The sequence below is a fragment of the Vicia villosa genome, linkage group LG1 (genome assembly GCF_029867415.1).
Source record: "Vicia villosa cultivar HV-30 ecotype Madison, WI linkage group LG1, Vvil1.0, whole genome shotgun sequence".
NCBI lineage: Eukaryota > Viridiplantae > Streptophyta > Magnoliopsida > Fabales > Fabaceae > Vicia > Vicia villosa.
Window position 1 is genome coordinate 1,811,400 of NC_081180.1, and position 19,039 is coordinate 1,830,438.

Genomic DNA, 19,039 nt, shown 5'->3' on the forward strand with positions numbered 1-19,039 from the left:
TAATACATTATTCATCTTAAGATTTGACTTACCCGTGCGGACGCACGGGTCTTCTACTAGTGTTTTTAGTAAGTTAATCATCATGTTTGTCTTTTCAGATCGAAACTCCATACCTCTTTAAAACCATTTTGGTGTCCCTTAAATCCCCCCCTAATTGTTCCTTGTCAAGATCCACAATTTTGTGCAATAATGATTCGAATACTTGAGTTAGATTTTAAATTATAATGAGTTAAATAAATTTGTTGTCCTTATAAATATTGTAATTTCATTTTTAGTCCTTCTTGGATTTTGGCAACGGTTTTAGCTGGTTTTGACAAAGATTATTTTGTAAAAACGGTTGTCTAAAGACAGGAAGGGACTAAAAATAAAAACTGCAATATTTATACGGACGAAAAACTTATTTAACCCATTTATAAAACATGAATATCGTGCTAAATTAAATACCACTATGCTGTTGGTGCTAAATTAAATACCACTATGCTGTTGGTGGTTTAGTAAGATATTTTGATCTTTGCCATGTTTTAAAGTCAATGATTCCATACAAATTAAAGAGTTGTTCTCATCATCCGTTAACAGTCTAGAGGTATAAATAAACATCCCCACGTATAGCTGTACACATTGTCGAATATCTTGTCAACTATATCATCTATGTTGGAAGGGTGGACACCTTAATGAATCATATGCTGAACCTATCACCTGTACTAACAAAAGGTCATTTAGCATGAACATAACCCTAATAAAACCTTGTAATTTTCCTTTTAGAACGTGGAAATGACGGATGTTAATTTACATTCTACAACAAGGTATAGAAAGCATATTTATTAGTGAAGTTAATTACTAAAGATCTCCAATTCAGCAGTTATCTTCACCCAAGTCGACCCCTGTACTTTTACAGCATCACCTCTGCAGTAATCTTGAGAGACACAAGCTGCAACTTTTAACTGCTCATCACGTCTTTCCTGAGCTTTTCTTCCCCGCTCGATACTTCCATTTGCTCTGTATCAATCATTCTCAATGATGAGCTTGTAACAAATACTAGAAAACAGACAAAATATTCAATAGCTTAGTTATTTACCAGAGGAGCATCGTCAGGAATCTCTGCAATGCTGGCGTCATCAGGACTTGATGGCTCTGTATGTGATTTCTCTGTTTCTCCAGGACTATCACCCACATCGTTGTTATCTTGATCCTCTTCAGACTCCGATTCGTCTTCATCGTCAACATTTTCCGTCAAAGCTTCAGTTGATTCATCAGCATTCCTCTCGTCTGAGCTATATTGCGGGACACTATCTCTATCTTCAGAACTCCTCTCACTATAGTCCTGTTTGTCTTCGTCTGATTCTTCCATATTACGAAAGTTTTTGGTTTTTTTGAGCTTCTTTTTTCTGGAAACTGATCTCACTTTCTTGTTAGATTTCTTCCCCTTTGTTGTGATTTCATCGGACCCTGATGTCAGTTCCTCTTCTGAACCACCTTGAAAATAAAATTCATGATAAAAAGAGATGAAACAAAAATGAAGCACAAGTCATTGACACAAATGGGGAAGCATAATCAATGCTAGAAGATATCATAGGTGTAAGTTTAACATTCATTTCTAAACTGAATTAGCAATCTTTAGAGACGCGTTACCTGAGTTCATCTCATCAGCAGCTTCGGAAGTCATGGTTTCTTCATGGTTTGATGACTCGGATGTCTCTTTGGCCTCCTCTTGATGGATATCACTTTTTGATGCATTTTTTTTTCTAGGTTTTACAGGCTTGCTTGGAGATTGTTTATCATTAACTCTACAAGGAAGGTATACAAATTATAATGATTAGAACATAAAATAAAATTAACTATGTGTAGTAAATATCTTAGTGTTTAACCTCACATTTTCTTTTTCTTTTTACTTGGTGAACCCTTGTGTTTGTGCCGGAAACTACAGAACAATAAAGAACTTTAGTCTGTGAAATGGAGTTCGAATAAGGCAAAATCAATTAGCCTGTTGAGGGAATACTTACGTTGCAAGTGATGAGCGTTTTATCTTCTGGCAAGAAATTTATAAAAAAAAAACATCAAATACTCTGATTTTAATTAAGCATAAGTGATATCTTCTAGTGGAAAATGAAAAATGTACAATTACTTAAGAGAAAGTGGAGACCTTAGTAGATTTACGGCCCTTGTCCAAAAGATTCCAGCGCTCCTTGTCCAAACGAAGTATTTCTACATCTCCATCATCATATAATATCTTCCACATGACATCAGTAAAGTGCATCAGAATTGAAAATAACACGCAGATAGCAAGCCGGAAATCTTTGTGCCAAATTCAGAGGGCAAGTTCAGCATTATTTAGCTTACCACGTGCTTCTTTTTTAAACAATCATAAGACTTGATAGTTCCTCCATAAAATCTGTAAAACATTGACACCAACATGAGAATTACATTTGAAAAATCAGTAGACAAGAAAAGAAATTACGAATTTTGAAATTTCTTTTTAGGGTAAAAAGAAACATGGTAGGTGGAGTGCCAGATGCTAATTACAGTTCCAATTAGAATGTAACAGAAGTTAATGCAAGCAAATGCACCTTGAAGAAATTGAGAAATAAACAAAATAAGAAAGTCATATTCAGAAGGAACACGGCAGAATTTGTAAGAAAGGTCGTCTTTGAAAATGTGCCCAAAATGCTTCCATCAATAAAAAAACAACTTTGAATGATTGACATAAATGATTTAGTTTGGTTCTGCAACTGCTCCCTGAAAATTTATCTTAATTACTTACTTCTTGTCCGTAGGCCACCAAATTTTAATTCTGCAACCAATTAGATCTTCAGGATCAATTTCACCTTTCTTCATTGAGCACTGTAGATGGTAATGAATCAAACAACATGACCAAAGGTAAAGGAAGGAACACAAATTATGACATACAAAAAGTGGGAAAGCTGGTAATTAAATTTCACCTTTGTCAATCCTGCAGTCCTTTTTCTTTTATTCTTCTTACTAAAACGTGTGGATGACTTGGAATTATTACTTGTAGTCTTTTCACTTTGTTCCAAATCATCATGACTCTGCATCCGAGACAAAAAATTAAGTAGAAGTCTACATTGAGAAATTACATCCTATATTAGCACAAATTTTAGTGCATGATAAGATTTGTACCTTCATGTCATATTCATCATGTTTATTCGACTCATCACTATGATAACTTTCCGAGCCCTTAACTTTTTGTTTTAATGAGGACACTAAGAAGTCTTTGAGCGTTATTTTCTGCATATCACTATCTGTATCGGTGTTAATATCTGCATCCAACACTAACTTTGCTCGAGGGGAGTTTTCCCCTGAAACTCTTCGAGATGCCTTTGATGTAGTAGTTGATAATCTCAGTTTACCACGAGCAGAGGAAGACCTACTACGTTTAGACACTGGAGCAGGTGTTGTTTCACTGGTTTTTCTTTTTTGACCTGTAGCATGCTCTGGATCCTCTGGTGTTGTCTTACTTAAAGAATGTTCATGACCATTACATTGTTCAACATTAGGTGACCCCAAGTTATCCAAGTTGATTTGTCTGACCGTATTCAAGCTAGAAAAATCATTTTCAAGCTTTTCTGTTTCAGCTGGCACAGACCTAATCTTTTTCACCTTTTTTCCATTAATTACCTGAGATTTGATTTGCTTCAACATCACTCCCAAAGGTACTTCGTTTTCTTCATTATCCTTTGAAGCTTCATCCTCGGCTGATTGGGATTGAACCTGACATAAAAGAAGAATCACATGGTTTTCAAAATTTTAAAAGCAAAGGAAGTTGTTAGGTAATTTTTCAGTTGCATGAAACATACCATTTCTAGCTCAAGAGATTCAAAGTGAGCCAAGGCGGTATCGTCCACAATCCAGCTTTTCACTTCACTTACCAGCTAGATGAATTCAGTTCCATTAATTAAAATCATTGGAGAAATGTTAAAATCAAGTAAATATAAATAATGTTCAGCTTATTTCAAGAATACATCAACCAAAAGAAGACTAGTGTGTTCAGAAAAGCATCTAAAGAATATGAACAAGGATACTTAACATACAGGAAATACCAAAACAAACAAAAAATAGCATACCATAGTGTCATCTCCTTCCTTCTTCTCAACCGCTTTGTATAGCATTGGAGGTAGAGACACCAAATGGGACAACTCTTGCAGATCAACATCCTTCTGCACTAATCGTTTAGTTATTGCTAAGCCAAGGTCACATATTGCATGAGAAATCTGGAAATGCATTGACCAAAGATGTAAGTTATAATCTATTACAATTTGCAATACTTAACTATTTAAAAGTAATAACAAAATTACTCTCAACCTTTGTCTTTGAAGTGTCAACCGTGTCTTCGGAGAGTTTGATACTCTTAAAGATTGAAGTGATAGTAGATATAATTTCTTTTTCTTTGTTAGTGGTTACTTCTGATTTGGCACCTTCATCTCGTTGAAGTAATATTGATAGTATCAAGTGCAACTGCCTAAGAATTCAAAACAGAATATACATTTAGAAGAGCATGTGGCATTCTTTAAATCTTTCAAATTCAAATTAATGAGAACCAGTATTAGTATTATATACTTTAATATAAGTCATAAAATCAAAGTAAACTAAATCACCTTCAGCCCTTCTGTTCCTGGTTAATTGTTTTCATTATTTAGAGTCTTTTCATTTCCTTTTTGATGAGTATCTAAGTATGGATTTAGCAGAGATATTTTAAGTGAGTAATATAGTACCGGTATATATTATCATATGCTCCAACATCCTTGCACTCCTCAACACTGGGACATGAGTTATGAGCAAGTGTATGAACGAGGTATGGAAGAATGTATTCCGGGTAAATGGTCAAAGAACTTGCATCTGATTGCACTGGAATTTGTCGTGCCTTCGCCTGGTAGTGCATTTGAATAATGTCTGCCAGATTCTGTTTAGCCTGCGTAAATAAAGAGGAGCCATACAAAAACTCAAAACTAATGACAAAGAACGGGAAAATTTCAAGTGCAAAGGAGACGGCGTATCACCAACACACCTCTGCAAATTCATGTGGCTTGGATCCAAATATGTTGAATAAGAAAGCACAAGCATATTTGGCATCCAAAAGGCGGTCTTTAACATATTGGTGAACTTTGTCTAAAAAAACCTTCTTAGCTTGAGGAAAGTTTATCTGCAAACTCAAAAGCAGACAATGAGATTGATTTACATCAACATTGAAATGAAAATTTCATCAAATTCATTTATGCCTTTACAAATAACTAGAAGTCTTTTATCCTGATAATAATGTGGTGAAAAGTCATAAATGCTCAAGAATTTTTTTTGAAAAAAAACCCACCTCAGATACTCTTAAAGTTAAGTAGAAAAGATCAACGGGTATCTTTTGATCCCAAACCCTTGACAAACGAATAACAGCCTTTGCGGAAGCAAGCCTCAAATGAGCCTTATCAACTGGACTGCAAGCAAGCATAAATGAGTACATTGTATTTGAACCGACAATAAAAAATGTAACTCTGAAGCTTATATACCTTGATTGTAGGTCTTCTGATATTTCACCATAGGATAGCATCTGCCTAAGGATATCCAGAAGACTCTCAATATCCATACGAACATGAGCATCATTGAAAGGCAGGTAGCTCTTTACTAAGGTTTTAATACCATATATCTGCAGCAAATAACAAAAAAGATGGAGCACAAGGAGAAACATAGAATGAAATGTCAAATAAGAAGCCAAGTCAAGCATTTTGCAATGTAACTAAAGAATAAAAATGTATCCTAAATATCTTATACAGAAGAGAGTATGTCTTACTAACCTTCAACATACAAAGATCGCTTTTATCACCCCAAGAAGTTCTAGTGTGATCTTTCTGAAATGGAAAAGCATGCATTCAGATTATAATCAAATATTTCTCAGTTAATTTTATAAACTAGCACACCATTCAGAGGGACTTAAAATGCTTACACCATCGCTTTTCAGAATCTTGTTTATTATAAATTCTTTAATCTCATTCTCTCTAGTTTCAAAAACAGGCATTGCAGTCTGCGCTATACACCCCAGGGACTGCAGTACTGCAGGCAGATGTGTTTTTTCTTCTAGCATATTTACTAGTTTCTGTATAGATTATAAAAATTAGAGTAGAAGGGGGAGAAAAAGAGTGTGTCTAAAATAAATGAATCAACTATAGAAACCTTGTATAGAACAGAAAGCGACTTGAGGCCGTCATCCTTTGTTATCGCACCCAATGCATGGACAGCATACTTTGCCTGCCTCCGACTACCTTCTAAACATAATGTCTCCAACATAAGATCTACCGAACTACATAAAACAAGGACATGGTAAGAAAATTGTACAGAGAAATGTAATTAAAGGTTAAAAAATTTAAAAGCAGCACCTTGACTTTACTGAAAGTTGTTTGCGAATAGTAGCACCGGCCTTGGCTAAAGCATTAAGAGCACCTACTTTAATAATATCATTGTTATCCTTCAGTAGATTCACCAGTTCCTCCTCACTGCCATTAAGAAGCAATGGACAGAAACGAGCAATTATCTGCAGTTTATTACAATTTACAAGTTAATTTTAAGGACGAAAAGACTGTTCTTTTAAATTCTTAATTCCCGTGCCCACGATGATCCAAACCACATCACAGCTTCATAGCAGAAATAATTAAGAATGAAGTATCAGAGAAGGATACTGAAAAACTAACCGTATCAAATATTTAAACTAATGACAATGGCACCTAAAAACTATTCTCTAACCTTCTCCTATCAGGTTAGCCATTTAGGGGTCCTACCATACATATCAAACAGACCCTTAGAATAAATATATAAAAATCATTTCTGACCTTTCTCCTAACAGCTTAAGTTTTGGGGATAAATCAGCAGCTATCATACACAGTCATCCTAAGCCCGCTTATGCCAATTAATCAGATCACGCAACGACATAAAACACGATTTGCAACATTACAAGAAAAAACTGGAAACTATTTATTTATTATTTGTGGCAGAATTCATGGATAAATTGGTAACAAACCACGTGCAACAGGCCAAAACCCTAAAAATGACATGCGCTTACCACCAATAAATTCATGTTAGACTGTGTACGCTGAGCATTCTCTCCAGATTTTTGAGTTACTATTTGTACAAAAATTTCTTTTACATGCTCCTTGTTGAAAAGCACGTAGGAGCACTTCATAGAGAATGTATTCAGAAATTCATAGAGACGGTGTTTTACGCCAAGTATTGTAAGCAAATTCTCCTGCAGATAAGAAATAAATAAACAAAATTTATCAAAGTCCAAGGTACACATTCTTTCTCTAACTAGTAACTATGATATTTATTTACAAAAACACACAATAACAAGGCTAACATTTAGATGTTGAAACTTGAAATATTGTTCCATAGTATAGAGTATAGATCCCTCATACACATGATTTGTTTGAAATTTTAGCACTGAATATATGCAGTTCATCTTATTGACACCTGGAAACAATGTTCATAACGGCTACAGGAAAGTATATCCAGAGACAGATGAAGTAGTCTCAAATTCCGAAGCTCGTTGGAATGTTGGCATTAATTATAGATTAAGCTGGTTGCCAGTTCAGTAGTTAATCATGTAGTGGAGGTTTGTGCGAAGATTATAATGTGCAGGCCATATATTGTCCGATGTGGGACTCTTAACATTGACAATATAATACTGGCAAAGAGAAAGAATAACTAAACAAATTCATAGCCAAAAAGCGCAAAAAAGTAAGTGCAGGTGGCAATTAATGATAGTGCAGCGAAAGGGTAAAAATCAGAAATAAAAAATAAATAAAAAAAAAAAAGAGAAGGTAAGCACCCTAATGCAAGAAATGATTCATTATGAATGTTGTTGGAACCTATTTTTAGTATTTATGTATGTTGTTGGAACCTATTTTAGTATTTATGTTTTCATATTAAGTATTTACCTTGATTTTTAAAAGCTCACAATAGCGGTCATCCCGCTATGCCGCTATAGCATTTGGGAGGTCCGGCGCTACGCACCGCTATCTGAGATTAACAACCTAGGGTTTGTGCGAAGATTATAATGTGCAGGTCATATATTGTCCGATGTGGGACTCTTAACATTGACAATATAATACTGGCAAAGAGAAAGAATAACTAAACAAATTCATAGCCAAAAAGCGCAAAAAAGCAAGTGCAGGTGGCAATTAATGATAGTGCAGCGAAAGGGTAAAAATCAGAAATAAAAAATAAATAAAAAAAAAAGAGAAGGTAAGCACCCTAATGCAAGAAATGATTGTAAATTATCTATATCCTAGGAATTGAGCATCAGGTTCATAGATTTAGCTCATATATTCACTTCAAAGACTAATATCTATACAGTTTGTAGCCATGGTTGTTAAGAGTCCCACTTGAGACAATATATAGCTTGGAAATATGTTTATAAGTGGGGCAATCTTCACCTTACAAGTCGGGTTTGTAAGGTTGAGTTAGGCCCAACCCAAATTCTAAGATGGCATCAGAGTCTGGTTCAAGATTTGATGGGCCACCTGTTATCAGATTTCCGCTATCGGGTTATCCACCATTTACATCCACGCACCAAACCGAATAGGGTTGGGCGTGAGGAGGTGTGTAAAGAGTCCTACATGAGACAATATATAGCCTAGAAATTGTAAGCCGATTTTATAAGGTTGTGTTAGGCCCAACCCAAATTTTAAGAATGATTATCCAAAATACGCATTCCTGAAAAAATATGGGCGTGAGGGGGTGTGTAAAGAGTCCTACATGAGACAATATATAGCCTAGAAATTGTAAGCCGATTTTATAAGGTTGTGTTAGGCCCAACCCAAATTTTAAGAATGATTATCCAAAATATGCATTCCTGAAAAAATATCTATCAATCACTGATTATGTTACCCGATAGGAGCGTGCTTGATGGAGGCTAGTATTTGGATCGACAAGAGCTGCCAAAATCTTCCAAATATTAGCATCTTTTAATTGATCAAGAACCTGGAAACTCTCTTCAGCCTTTATGGGGTCAGCAAACAAATGGGACATTACTCTGAAACAGAAAATAATCTTTTTTTGGACCTCAGGAACATCTTTTTCCTGCATTTAAATAAGAATCAATTCCGTTGTGTCATCGAATTTCATATGATATGTTCATCTTTTCCAACTTTCAGAGTCACATACCTGATGCATCTGTCTTATAGACAGATACTTTTGCATCTCTTGCTGTAACCTGTTACCAAAGAAATACCAAACAAATGAAACTTTTTTTGCTTAATGATATTAAGAAACCAGAGAAGTCAACCAAGCTTACCTTTGTTTCTGCTCTAATATCTTTTCAAGAGCCTTGACCTCCACTTTATCAAATCCAGAGAAAATCCCAACCCAATGTTTAACAATATCACTAATCGAAAACTCTACTGGAAATAGGGATCCACATAAAATAGACTCAATTATATCAGATCTGCATAAAGAAATGAACAGGAAAAACGCATATGATTAGAACGCTTATAACATGAAAAAAGTAGAAATGAGAAGTTGAAAATCAAACCAAACAGGAAAAATAAAGAAACAAACTCGTGAGAAAACAATTCTATCATTAAAACAAAACAATATTCACTGTCAGTGTGTCCAACTCTTCCTACTTTAGTAGAAAAGTACGTGAAAACTGAAAAAGGTTATTCTATTGAGAGAAAAGAAATACAAGTCAAAGCAGCAGACTACCACATGTAAGTCATTGTCCTTATCTAACAGTGAATAGACTGACAAATCTTTAGGTATAAAACATAAACATTCCAACTGAAAAAAGGTTTACAAAATTTTAATTGGTCATTATTGCTAACACAAAAACCAATATCCAAAACTAATGACGAACATGACGCAAATAATGGCAAAGATGTTAAAGAATTTAGCACAGGCGTTTCACCTGAAATCCTTGTCATAGAAACATCTAACGATCTTCCCAGGAATCCAGTAATATTCATTGAGATTGGCTGTGTCACAGCTTTTCTCACAATAAACTCTAAACACTTCAGCCAACCTCTCCATAGTATACTTTTTAACAAGTAGCTGCAAATTTAAAGTAAAAAAGGGAAATGAGATACCATAGTCGAAATCAACAAACAGATTTATCACGAAAATATAAATAAATAAATAACAAAATTTAGATATACATACAGATTTATCGCGAAGCCGTTCCGCTACAAGTTTCACCGTTTCAAGTGGAATTGCATTTAGGGCATGACATGCCACATCACATATAACAGCCACAACACGCTTTCGAACATTTTCATCAAAATCCATCAGCCGTTCGCAAAGGGCAGCTAAGTAAAACTCAAATAAAATCAGCAGATTCAATTTAAAGATTAAAAAACAATACTGACTAAATTTCCTTGTTATGCGCACTCACATAATATTTGAGAAGCTTCGGCTCTAAAAGGATTCAACAGCAGACAGTTCTTTACATGCTCAAGGGCAGACATGCGAACCTCAACAACTCTATCAGACAACCTCTTCAAGAATTCTGAAAATATAGGCTGAAATGCTTCAGGAATGGAAGTTCCAGGAATAGAAATCATATCGCCAACCAGGTTCATTGCTTTCAAACGGGTTTCCAACTGGTCAGTCTACGAATTTGCAGACAACAAGTAAAAAACCATACATCAAATAAGAACAAAAATTACAATTAACCAAAATCAAAAAAATTAACAAGGACAAATAGGCCAAAATGACTGATATTAAAACTTTATACATTTCAAAACTCAGAATCTCCACAAAGCATAAATATATTAATAAAATTAAGGTGGCCCTAAGATTATAACAAGGAAGATACATGGTATTGCTCAAAGTCAATAAAACACCAATTACCAGTAGCTCTCCGGTCACATAAGGGAGAACTCCAAATAGGATCTGAGGAGCACAGCAATACAGATCATAGATAATTCCATGGTATTCAATTTGATTGTTCACTAGCTTGCTATCTCCAGCCATTAACGATAGCAAAAGTTGTTTAATGCTAGGTTCAAGTCTTCCCATGCATTGCTGTATGACATTCATGGCAAGTCTTCTTGCAGCCATAGTAACATCCTGGAATCAAAATTTCAAAAATAATGTTTCATAAAAAATAATAGAACTTATCTGCCTTCAACAGGAAAAAAAAATTATAAAAGTACATACTTTATTTCCACGGCCTAATGTAGAAAGTAAAATAGATAACAGATCCTCACGAACATCCTCACTTTCTTCTAAGAGAACCACCATTATAGTTTGCATGGATGACAGGACACTTTCTGGATGATCATCTCTAAGCATGAAACAAAATATATGGTCAGCACTGATTAATCCTAAGAGGATTTTTTACCAAAAATAAACATAGAAAATTTGGCCTACAAGAAATAGGCTAACATTTTAAAGTTTCAACAATGATAATAGAGCCTTGTCCCACTAGCTGGAGACTGAATATAGCAATACATGACTTTGTTTTTTTTAATAATAAATAGCAATACATTACTTATTCCAACTAAGCAAAGATGTATATTTTGTCTAATTATCTTCAATTCATTTATGATTAATTATATGACCACGTAAAAGAAAATAGGAACTATAAGAAAAAAAATCAAGATGTCGAGTTTGCAATGTTGAAAGTGAATAGCAGAACTTTCAGGGAACCGTATTTATGAGTTATTAACAACAGCCCACAAATGACAATGAATTGTAAGATTTTATAATAAACAAACCTGGCAACCGCAACAAAAGTACTGAATATTTCATAGACCAAATCATCACATTCAAGGTCCAACATCACAACACACGACCTATACTTTGCAAGAGTCTCCAATATAACAACTCTCCGTCCAAAGGATGCACCACTAGTATCACTTAGACCACTAAAAGTGCTCACAGTCAATCTAAAGGTATCCTGTAAAGAGATTTAACATAGATTAGGATAAAGGAGAATCATAAACAATGTTCCAACATTTACTTGGCGTAAACCAAAAGGGGAATAATTTCCCTTTTAAATTGTGAATAATAAAATGAATTATAAGTAGATAGTCTAAGTAAAAGAAAGACACCTTTAAAATTTCATCATTATAAGGAGCTTCAGGTGCGGTGATCCGAGTTATCTCACTAATACATGTTGCAACCAGAAGTTTGACATCCTTATCTTGGTGCTTCAACAATGCCGGCTTAACAATTGCATTAAAAAAGGGATTCATTGAATCCCGTGTTGTAGTCAAAGGTGATTGATCCAACTCAGCAAGGCATGTGGTTGCTTGCTGCATAAGAAAAAACATTTTGAGGGGTGAGGGGAGAGGGAAGCTAATAAACTCTCCACAATTACAAATACTAAAATACTAAATATTAAGTGTCATTGAACCAGTAGCTTTCTAACAAACTAATTTCACAAGACTAAGAGTCAGTTGGGATAAACTCTCCACAAACACCTAAGGATAACTAACTATTACAAAATCTTAATAAAATTTTAGATAATAGCTTCTTGTATATTAATCAAAATTAGCCGCTGCATCTCAATTCTTCAAAAACTCCCTCATTTAATGACTACTCGATAAACACCTATAAACATACATGAACTTTTTCATAAGTAATGAACATAGAATTCATTTTAATTGACAATCTCTCGTAATTAGTAATCAATCCAAGCGGGGCCTATTCCCATTAAAAAAAAAATCCCTCGTTCATAAACTACTGTTCAATTCCATCTACAATCCCTCATTCCCAATCATTCCCTTCTACTCTGACTTCTTTCCTTCTACTCAATAACAAACAATACATACCAGTTTCAATTTATAATATGTGTATCAATTCCCGTTTAAACCTAAACTACGCCAAACAATAACTACAAATCCCAATTTCTCCCGAGTCAGCAGCATACATTTAAAATAATCCACCTCCACGACGAAAAAAAAATTAACCTAACTCAGTGGATTCTTCAGAAGCTTGCTCAAAATCAACACAAATCTCACCTCCACAAGTATAGTAATAAATCTACTAACAGTTATTTCCAATTCCAGAAAGACCTACTAACAATCTAACATAAATAACTAACATCTACTGTTCTAGCTTATAAACCAACCCTAACGAATTTAAGACACTAAAGCTAAATTCAATTTTCCTACAAAATCAAAATTGCCGCATAACTTTCACTATCGCTCTTCTTCTATGACCTTAACCTATGAATCAAACAAACGATATAACCAACACAAAATTGTTAAACAATATTCAAATTGAAAGAAAAAAAGCAAAAACCTTCAAGAGCTTGACGAGAGAGTCTTTGGAAGATGGAACGATTTCGAGCTTGGATCCTAGCTCCTTCAGTTGCAGGTAACCCTTTTCAGCCATAGTTGCTCACTCTCGGTCAAACGATGCCGTTTCTCTGCTATTTCATGGAGTTCAATGAGACGAGAATGAAGAAAGAAAATTGAAATTGTAAGACAAAGAAGAAAAGAAGAAAGAGGGTTTTGTTGTGTTACGTTTTTCGAACACCAACCGAAATTTACTCTAAATTTCTAGTATCAAATATTTCACGTGCTTTTTTTCGTAAATAAAAGTAAGATATATTTTCTGCAATTAATTTTTATTTGTTAATAATATTAAATATATTAATGCCGCTCTTTTTGTGACTTTTGGATCTTTCCTTTTCTTTAAATTTTTTTTTTTGCTGTACTTGGATTTGTTTATTTAAATTTTAATAACCAGCTGTTTATTTTCATTTATGTGATGTGATGGGGGCTTTTTAGTAATTTAGTACTAGTAATAAAAGCGAATCTATTTTTTTTATTCTAGTAGAGATTAAGCCACGGATTATTTAATGAAGCAAACTTTTTAATTGGGTTTGTGAACAGATTTTTTTGTACTGCTACATTATTTCTAGATTCCCAAAACTCATTGTGTATAAAATTATAAATCATATTTATTATGTGTCATGAAAAATATTTTATTTAAGTTATTTGGTTATTAAGAAAAAATTAATTATGCCAAATTTAATATATATTACTATAAATGATATTATTATAAATATTTATTATTTAATGGATTTTATATTGATTTTTGTATTATAAGTATGACGCATATTATATTAAAAATATTACTTAAATAGTTTTTGTACTCCTTCTAAGTTAATGAGTTTTTGTGTTTAGTAATGTTAATTATGATTAAATAATGATTAAGATATTTTGCGTTGAAAAAAGATTGTGTTTTATTTAATAATTAAACAATGGGTAACGCTAACAAGTGTCGTGGGGGCAATGATTAAGCAATTAAAAAGATAAGTGGAGCATTATTTAATAAATTAAAAAGATAAATTTTTTATCTAAAATATATGTATTCGATGCATTGAAAATATGAATAATTAATTTTCGAAAAAAAAATATTGAGAATATCCAATGCATTGAATATAAAATATTTTTTTTATTAAGAATGCTTAACCAGTGTCCCCGTGACACTCGTTAGCATGACCCTTAAACTATTTAGTAATTTAATTAAACTATTTCTTTGACATTAAATTATTTAATAGTATAATTATTTTAAATATTTAATAAACTAATTATTTTAATAATATTTTTTAAAGACTCGGACTAAAAAGAAATTTAAGGGAAAACTCGCTAATTTATAATAACCAAAACATTATTTAATCTTTAAAATAATTATTTTAATTATTTAATAAATTAATTATTTTAACTATTAAATAGTTAAAATATTAATAAACTAGTAATCAAAATAAACTAATTATTTTAAATATTAAATAGTTAAAATAAATAATTTAGTTCAACTATTTTGTGTATTACATAGTTAATTAAATATTTTAATTATTATTTAACTATATTTAACATTACTATTTAATATTTTAAACAAAATTTAATACAATCCATTTAAAAAATTTCATGTCAAAAAAAACGCAACACAATTTTTTCAACGTAAAATATTTTAATCATAATTTAATTATAGGTTTAAATGCACTTTTGGTTTCTGTGAGTTTGCGAGTTTTTTATTTTTGTTTCTGTAACTTTTTTTTTTTGGTTTGAGTCTTTATATCTTACTTTTTGCTTGAGGCTTAGTTCCTAAAGCCAAAATCCGCAGAAAAATCTGCAGGTTTCCTGCGGATATTCCTACGAAATTTCCTGCGAATTTTGATTTTAGGGACTAAAACGAACGCGAAAGTGAAATATAGAGACTTAAACAAAAAAAACTTACAGAGACGAAAATCAAAAACTCGCTAACTTACATGAACCAAAAGTGCATTTAAGCCTTAATTATATTTAAATATTACTATTTAGAATTTTAAACAAAACTTAACATTAATGTATAAAAGACAATTTACTACTACTTCAATAAATATTTGCTGCTAATATCCATTATATACATATTATATACATATGCATTACAAATATTAACTAAAGATAATATGTGCCTTAGTGGAGAAGCATACATCTTGTGAGTAAGAGGTCTAGAGTTCGAATTTTAACATCATGGACCAACGCCAACAAAAAATTGAGATATAGAGATTCAAACTTTAAAAAAATGTAAGGATTAAATGCAAAAACTCGTTAACTTACAAGAATCAGAACCCTATGTAAGTCTAAAAATATTTAGTCACAAATATAATATTAATTTTTTATTTATATATGTGATTAAATAAAGGACTAATCAAACTTTTATGAAAAAATATGTATGAAATAATTTTTTTATTATGAAGAATATATTAATACTAGGTTATTCTTAAAAAATTGCATATATTTGTAAAAAGATTGATTTATCATTAACTATATTATTTATTATTATTTTATTTCTTTTTTGTATTTTTTATTCTATATTATTATATCTTTTATAACATTATGATTTGTCTTGGAGATAATCGGAGGTCAGCACGATAAAGCATTTTACACTTTAGACACATTTATGCGAGAGACACATCACATATTCACCTGAAACCTTAAGGTGATAGGTACGTGGGTCATCTCACTCATAAAGTTTTCAATCTTTCCTTTCTAATTATTAATGTGGGACTTCTTACTCACACTTGATTCTCAACACTCCCCCTCAAGTGTGAGTCTATGCTCTTTCTTCCACATACATTTCCCTTCACTTGAAACCAAAAAGGCTCGTGATATTATTGTGGAGGCAACAATCAGGGGGTCAACGAGGGAGCACTTTTTAACGTGGGGCACACCTTTGTGGCATACACACCACATATTCACCCAAAACCTCAAGGTAATATGTGTGGGTTTTCTCACTTATAAAGTTCTCAATCTTCTCTTTTTTAATTACACTTGATTAGAAAAAAGGAAGATTGGACACTTTATAACTGACATAATCCACACACCTATTACCTTAAGATTTTTGGTGAATATGTAGTGTGTCTCTCACAAATGTGTGTCCCAAGTTAAAAAGTGCTCCCTCGTTGACCCCCTGATTGTTGCCTCCAACAATTTGCCTATTAATATTATTGAGAGAAACTCAAATTTCACATTGATTAAACATAAAGTTTCAAAGAGGAACTTCCTCCGATTTTGTACAAATATCAATAAAACTAACCAATTTGATAACTTTTCGAATAATAAGTGTTCCTTCATCTATAATACCCTTTATTTTTTATTAATTTTTTTTACTTTTTTCTTTCTTTATAATAAATAACTAAGGACCGTTTTGACAGAATTGCAAATAATGCTACTTTGAAATTTGAAAATGACAATTTAAAAAGAAACAAAATCTCTTTAGAAAAGTGATACTTAAAAAGGAACTGAGGGAGTATCATTTAATAGAAAATGGTTTGGATCCTCTCCTTCGATCTTTTCTCTACAACTTTCTCCTTCACTAATTTATCTCTATCTCTCATATTTCATCTCTCTTCTTTAATTTATAATTTATTTATTTATTTATTTTCTCTTGCATCTTACATTTGTTCTGTGTGAAGGAGAAGGAAAGAGGAAAGAAGAGGATCCAAACTCAATAGAAAGAGAGAAATCCATAAAAATTGAAAGGAGAGAGAGAGAGAGAGAGAGAGATTAGTAATTGGATCGGGCTCAATTAATATTACTGCCAATTTTTTAATACAAACCAGTGTAGTATCAATACTCTTTAGGCAAGGAGGTTTTGCATGTAAACTTCCTTATATACTCAACATTAGTATTGGATCGAGCTACTAGAGTTTGTTTCTTTGACCACCAAGAAATTAGATTGGGACCTAGAAAAATACACGAACCTGAAGTGGATTTCTTCCATCTAGGTCAGCACCCCTGTCAACATTAGAGATCCTTTAAATGGAGATATAAGGCTAAGTGGAAGCTGGATGAAGAAGACGACCATGATGGAGTGTGCTTTTAAGTACCTTAATATCCTTTTAATTGCTACCCAAATACTATCAAGAGGCTAAGACAAAAATTGACAGACTTTATTGATTTTGCAAAACTGAATTTAGGCCTAGGGATAATTGCGTATTAAAGAGTGTCAACAATCGATATGTATAAGGTGTGGTCATATAGATGATCCAACTAATGTTTTGAGAGTTTAAGAATATAAATCATGAGGGTAGGGATGCCATTGGCATCACTCATCTTTGCTTTGACTAAAAGATATTGGATGTACTTAGTTTGAGATAAGAATAATGAGCCATTCTTTTGATGATTCATTTCAATTCCTAAGAATTACTCTAACTTGCCAAGTTGCTTAAGAGCAAACTATGCATTAAGCTTGTGAATAAGTTTTTGAATATGAGCAAAGGAGTTACCGAGAACAATAATTTCATCTTCATACACTAACATGAATATAGTGTATGTACATGTGGTGAATGTGAAGGGAAAATGTGACACCTGCTAGATATAAACCCAAAGCATTGAAGAGCTTGATAGAGCCTTTCAAACCAGACAATGGGTGCCTACATCAGGCCATAAATTTCCTTGTTCAATTTACAAACAAATGTAGTATCGTTACTCTCTAGGCCATGAGGTTGTTGCATGTAAACTTCTTTCTAAACTTAGCTTCAGTATTGGATCGAGCTACTAGAGTTTTTTCTTAGACCACCAAGAAATTAGATTAGAACTTAGAAAAACACATGACTCTTAAATTAGTGATCCATTTAATGGAGATAGGAGGTTGGGTGGAAGATGGCTATGATGTAGTGTCCTTTTAAGTACCTTAATATCCTTTTAATTGCTAACCAATGACTATCAAAAGGCTGGAACTGAAATTGACAGGTTTTATTGACTACAAAACCAATTTCATGCCTTGTAATAGTTGTATATATTGTATGGTGTCCAGACTATATCATTTATTGTCAAAGCATCACGTCTCCTCCTGTACTTCATAACACAACCACGAAGCGTCGCCCCCCCCCCCCTTCTATCTCCTCGTCAGTGGAGCAATCGCTGAGACACAATGCAGTCTCCTATCACAAATGTGGGGGAAATGCTCGTATATCCAACACTGAAGAAATAAAAAATGATTAACATGACATCCAACAAATAAATTATGGACTCAAATAACAAAGTAAAAATCAAAAAAGAAATGTTAGTAAACATGTAATAGGCTCAAATAACCAGCTAGTTGCCTGGTCTTAAGCTGGGAAGCAACTCCAAGTGTCATGTATAGCATAGTCAATGCTGATACTCCCCAAGCCCAATTTGAAGTGTCTAGGCTACTGAACAATAAAAGGTATATAAACACCTGACTTATCGAAAAGAGAGTACATGTCATTAGATGTAGCATGTACGCCCTAGCGGCAACCTCATACCTCTCTGCCGCCACAAGCTCGTTGTACCTATCCCCCAGCTAAGACATTCGAAGGTGCATGCCTCTGTTAAAAGCAAACTCCTCAAGCATCACACCCTCATCAACCTCCAGATCCTCTACAACTTATGTCAGTGTTATCCCTTGGTTAATATAAGGACTAGTGAAGAATGTACCAGCAATGGGAATATCAAACAACGATGAGACATCATCGAATGTGGTAGTCATCTCCCTAAATGGAAGATGAAAGGATGAAGTCTCAAGGTGCCACCACTCAACAAAAGCTAACAGGGGAGGCATCGAGCATGGTAAGTGAGCACTCAGC

The 19,039-nt window shown here is 33.3% G+C and overlaps 1 protein-coding gene across 2 annotated transcripts; it reads right to left on the reverse strand.

Annotated features, from left to right (window-relative positions):
• Positions 1–487: 487 nt before the first annotated feature.
• Positions 488–13,499, reverse strand: LOC131626338 (sister chromatid cohesion protein PDS5 homolog A-like). 2 transcript variants are annotated; one of them, XM_058897173.1, is made up of 33 exons: positions 13,240–13,499; positions 12,045–12,248; positions 11,709–11,890; positions 11,149–11,275; positions 10,840–11,058; positions 10,382–10,598; positions 10,150–10,295; positions 9,899–10,041; positions 9,287–9,436; positions 9,157–9,205; positions 8,881–9,072; positions 7,055–7,237; positions 6,375–6,529; positions 6,172–6,298; positions 5,945–6,094; positions 5,796–5,849; positions 5,511–5,647; positions 5,321–5,438; positions 5,021–5,155; positions 4,728–4,924; positions 4,318–4,474; positions 4,080–4,226; positions 3,813–3,887; positions 3,136–3,726; positions 2,937–3,044; positions 2,759–2,838; positions 2,338–2,389; positions 2,141–2,227; positions 2,001–2,023; positions 1,871–1,918; positions 1,630–1,784; positions 1,076–1,473; positions 488–996 (listed from the first exon to the last, which is right to left on the reverse strand). In XM_058897173.1, the coding sequence occupies exons 1-33, from the start codon at positions 13,330–13,332 to the stop codon at positions 949–951; spliced, it is 4,947 nt and encodes a 1,648-aa protein (XP_058753156.1). In that variant the 5' UTR covers positions 13,333–13,499; the 3' UTR covers positions 488–948. The 2 variants fall into 2 exon arrangements, with proteins under 2 accessions (XP_058753156.1, XP_058753154.1); XM_058897171.1 differs by having other exon boundaries at positions 2,001–2,026.
• Positions 13,500–19,039: the final 5,540 nt, after the last annotated feature.

What these genes read in the sequence shown, in the direction of transcription:
- LOC131626338 (XM_058897171.1), bottom strand. Translation starts at nt 13,332, where the DNA reads ATGGCTGAAAAGGGTTACCTGCAACTGAAGGAGCTAGGATCCAAGCTC. An exon ending in CAACTTTCAGTAAAGTCAAG is followed by an intron (nt 6,299 to 6,374) that starts GTGCTGCTTTTA and finishes TGTTTTATGTAG; the next exon opens with TTCGGTAGATCTTATGTTGG. An exon ending in TGCTGATGAGATGAACTCAG is followed by an intron (nt 1,474 to 1,629) that starts GTAACGCGTCTC and finishes TTTATTTTCAAG; the next exon opens with GTGGTTCAGAAGAGGAACTG.